We start from the raw sequence: 4,589 nt of genomic DNA on the forward strand, positions 1-4,589 counted from the left end.
CCAAGGTTCTCACGTCACCACCCGCTCCTCCGCTCCGCTCTCTCACTGGCTTCAGTTGAAGCTCGAATCCGCTACAAGACCATGGTGCTTGCCTACGGAGCTGTGAGGGGAACGGCACCTCCGTACCTTCAGGCTCTGATCAGGCCCTACACCCACAAGGGCACTGGTTCATCCACCTCTGGCCTGCTCGCCTCCCTACCTCTGAGGAAGTACAGTTCCCGCTCAGCCCAGTCAAAACTGTTCGCTGCTCTGGCACCCCAATGGTGGAACAAACTCCCTCACGACGCCAGGTCAGCGGAGTCAATCACCACCTTCCGGAGACACCTGAAACCCCACCTCTTTAAGGAATACCTAGGATAGGATAAAGTAATCCTTCTAACCCCCCTTAAAAGAGTTAGATGCACTATTGTAAAGTGGTTGTTCCACTGGATATCATAAGGTGAATGCACCATTTTGTAAGTCGTCTGGATAAGAGCGTCTAAAACTTCTACCTCCAGGATCTTACAGTAAAAGATTAACTGCACCGCTATAGCAACAGTTGCCAGGGGTTACTCTACTAACAGATTTTTGACAAGGAAAGCCTTTTTCTGCACTGAAAGGAAAATAAACGGCTGAAGACAATTTACTTCCAAACTACAGGGAGATTAACAGGACACCCATATCCACAGTGGAGGTTGTCTCTGTTTAAACTGGTCAGTGAGGCGTGAAGAGAGTGGAGGAGGGGGCAGGAGAACTACATGCTGAATGAGCTGCTGGAAATAACAGTTAACTGAACACTGGCCACTCACACCTACACCAGACAGCAGCACAGTGGAGATGTTTTCATTGAGCAGGCAGAGCTCCCTAATGAAGGCCCACTTTATTCCCTTTGGTCCTGCCAGGGAGGAGGTTATCGGGGTGGGGTGGGGGGGCAGGGCTGTGGTAAAGTCTGGTGTAATGCTCTAGTCTAGAAATACTTCTTGGGTCTAGGAGGAAGAGAGGAGTGGGAGAATGTGGTTTTACCGATATGCATGGTTACCACAGAGAATGAAACTCTTGCGTCATTTCACAGCTGAGATCAGCACTAGCTACCTCAGGCATCATTCCACAAGGAGTCCTCTGGAATCATAGCAACTGAACTCTTCACTGTACCTTTCTTCACAGACAAGTCATAATACTGTCCAGTACATTAAACAGGTATGTTTACACTCTAGAATTTGGTAGGGCATAGATACATTTGCAGAAACAGCATTTTGCTCCCACTAAAAGTTTCTAAACATGGTTTGAGTCAACCTTTCCCGAAATTGACCCTTCGCTAAGCCCCGCAACCCTTGGTTACTGTTAAAAAAACAGACTACACCTTGCTAGTAAGGAAACTTGGGGAGGCTATGTTGTGGTGGCCTGTCATTACAATTTCTTCACAGGAACCTGATAAAATTATGTTTGTAGGGTAGCTAGCCACTAAATGGCTCTGAATTCACTGTCAGCATGCAGTCAAAGCTATAACCCTTTTTGGAGCTAAATAGTTCTTTCAAATCTTATCCTGATGTCGACAGCAGATTCATAACATTGCAAACTTATCTAACCAACATACATTAAGTGGTTAGCAACGTTTGGTGGTCAATGAGACAAGGCTACCTAACCAGCTGATATAGCACACAATGTAACAAAAGTATAATTTCAGATTTGAAAAAAAAGCTCTGTATTTCAGGAATCACAGTACCAAGTATTACTGGTGCACTGTTCTATTATTTAGCCATTAAAAAATATATATATATAATAATGAAAACTCAGTTTTTGCTATAGACCTCACTACCTTTCATGAGATTTAAGCGTGAGCTTGTATGAGTCGCCGCACTTGACAACTATTGCTTTCCATTGGTTGCTGAAAATTCTTGGGTGTGACTTAGCGAAGGGTCAATTGAGTTTTGTCCAAAACATAACATTTTTCCAAGAGCAAAGTCATGGCTCCGAGAAGTTCAATCTGCTTCTTATCAAAAACTCAGTTGCCGAAGCAAGACTTCCAAGGTAGCTCAACTCAAGAGGATCAATATTATCAGTCACTGAGAAAGCATGTGGAGTACACCTCAGTGCGAGTCTGAACACACTATTGAACTTAATGTTTGACTAATATATATATATATATCAAAAAAATAAAGGGACACCTAAACAACACAATGTAACTCCAAGTCAATCACACTTCTGTGAAATCAAACTGTCCACTTAGGAAGCAACACTGATTGACAATAAATTTCACATGCTGTTGTGCAAATGGAATAGACAAAAGGTGGAAATTATAGGCAATTAGCAAGACACCCCCAATAAAGGAGTGGTTCTGCAGGTGGTGACCACAGACCACTTCTCAAGTTCCTATTGCTTCCTGGCTGATGTTTTGGTCACTTTTGAATGCTGGCACGGGCTCACTCTTAGTGGTAGCATGAGACGGAGTCTACAACCCACAAAGTGGCTCAGTAGTGCAGCTCATCCAGGATGGCACATCAATGCGAGCGTTGGCAAGAAGGTTTGCTGTGTCTGTCAGCGTAGTGTCCAAAGCATGGAGGCGCTACCTAGGAGACAGGCCAGTACATCAGGAGACGTGGAGGAGGCGTAGGGAGCAAACACCCAGCAGCAGGACCTCATCCTCCGCCTTTGGCAAGGAGGGCACTGCCAGAGCCCTGCAAAATGACCTCCAGCAGGCCACAAATGTGCATGTGTCAGCATATGGTCTAACAATGGGTTTGAGGATCTCACTCGGTACCTAATGGCAGTCAGGCTACCTCTGGCGAGCACATGGAGTTCTGGTGCGGCCCCACAAAGCCTCCTCCACGTCTCGCTGATGTACTGGCCTGTCTCCTGGTAACGCCTCCATGCTCTGGGACACTACGCTGACAGACACAGCAAACCTTCTTGCCACAGCTCGCATTGATGTGCCATCCTGGATGAGCTGCACTACCTGAGCCACTGTGTTGGGTTGTAGACTCCGTCTCATGCTACCACTAGAGTGAAAGCACGCCAGCATTCAAAAGTGACCAAAACATCAGCCAGGAGCATAGGAACTGAGAAGTGGTCTGTGGGTCACCACTGCAGAACCACTCCTTTATTGGGGGTGTCTTGCTAATTGCCTATAATTCTCCACCTTTTGTCTATTCCATTTGCACAACAGCATGTGAAATTTATTGTCAATCAGTGTTGCTTCCTAAGTGGACAGTTTGATTTCACAGAAGTGTGATTGACTTGGAGTTACATTGTGTTGTTTAAGTGTTCCCTTTATTTTATTGAGCAGTGTATATATGTTGTTGCCTGTAGCATAGGGCCAATGCCCTATTACTGCATATAATTGAATGATTATGACCATTTGAGTGATACTGTGGGTGTAGGAGAGGTGTGTAGTTGATCATAAATCGGTATATACAGTACATACCTGCAAAGAGCCTGTAGGTTCTTTGGCCTTTGAATATTTTACTCCGCACCCCTGAAGAGAGGAGATCTAAGGAGAGACAAATTAATACACTACAGCCACATCACAGAGAGAAACMAAATGTATAAGATATCCCTCAGAGCACCATCAATTATAGTTATTTGGGTCTGTGTGCCATGAAAGCCAACCCGTCGAAATAAAGGTGGCTATAAAAATACCCCAGTGTAGCGTTTGGTAAATCGTACGCAGAATGCTGGCAGGCTGCCGCTCATGCCAGAATTAAATGTAGCCTACTTTTTATAATTTATACACCGCAGGAGACCAACACACTGGACCCAGTTTACATTGGAACGATGATTCTCTCCACATTCTGATGCTTATTCTGCAAATCTACAGTACTAATATCCTCAAGCTGCTGGGACTTTGTCTGTGGGGATTTGGTAGACGTGCCTTTAGGATTACTTACAGAAACCCCACTTGAACCTCCTACATGGGACAGATGGAAACAGAGGCTCCCTCAGATATTAAGGACATGTTGACCTGAAATTGTATTTTTATCGGGGGGGTCCTCTATAAATATTTCCTCCGTGTGCTGTGGGTTCAGGGCTTGTAGGGTAGGCCGGACGGAGCAGTAAACATAGGCAGGCTGGCTGGCCAGCACAGGACTGATGAGGTGTAAAGTTGTGTGTTGGGGCTGAATGAGGAGGCCTTTAACGGTATGAGGTCAACCCACAAATCATCTCTCCCTGCCGCTGATGACGACTTCCCAGCATTTTGCCGGCACCCTCGTTTAAATACGCAATGTCAGATAAGTGAGCTACACCTGTGTGTCTGTCTAACTAGGACCCAGACTGTGGAAAGACTAGTCTTTACTGGAATATGATCAGATGCTGACTGTGAAGTGTGTTATGAACGATTGCCTTTCTCACCCAGGGTTCAGAGAGCTTAACACACATTCAATAGAGTTAATTCAATAATTGGGGCATGTGTTTTAAGTGGGGACTTCACCCAATGGTTTGTGGAGGCTTTTCAGTGATTCATGTACCTTTGCTGATCTCCAGGTCTACAGGGTAATCAATGTTCTTGATCAGTTTCTGACAGCCTCCAGTCTTCTCAAACACAAATCTCTTGAGGTGGAGCACCAGCACTGGAGGGAGCTCCTCTAGGGTCACTCTCCGGCTGATCTCAATCT

The 4,589-nt window shown here is 45.4% G+C and overlaps 1 protein-coding gene across 2 annotated transcripts in view; it reads right to left on the reverse strand.

Annotated features, from left to right (window-relative positions):
• Window positions 1–3,236: 3,236 nt before the first annotated feature.
• LOC111974059 (ubiquitin carboxyl-terminal hydrolase 10) overlaps window positions 3,237–4,589 on the reverse strand; it is a 24,331-nt gene continuing 22,978 nt past the window's right edge. For both annotated transcript variants that reach the window (XM_024001571.2, XM_024001570.2), the window contains 2 exons: window positions 4,443–4,587; window positions 3,237–3,466 (listed from right to left, as the gene is read on the reverse strand). In XM_024001571.2, the coding sequence (XP_023857339.2) occupies window positions 3,252–3,466; window positions 4,443–4,587 (360 nt within the window). In that variant the 3' untranslated portion in view covers window positions 3,237–3,251. The remainder of the gene's footprint in view (window positions 3,467–4,442; window positions 4,588–4,589) is intronic.

The sequence above is a fragment of the Salvelinus sp. IW2-2015 genome, linkage group LG15, assembly GCF_002910315.2.
Source record: "Salvelinus sp. IW2-2015 linkage group LG15, ASM291031v2, whole genome shotgun sequence".
Classification (NCBI taxonomy): domain Eukaryota; kingdom Metazoa; phylum Chordata; class Actinopteri; order Salmoniformes; family Salmonidae; genus Salvelinus; species Salvelinus sp. IW2-2015.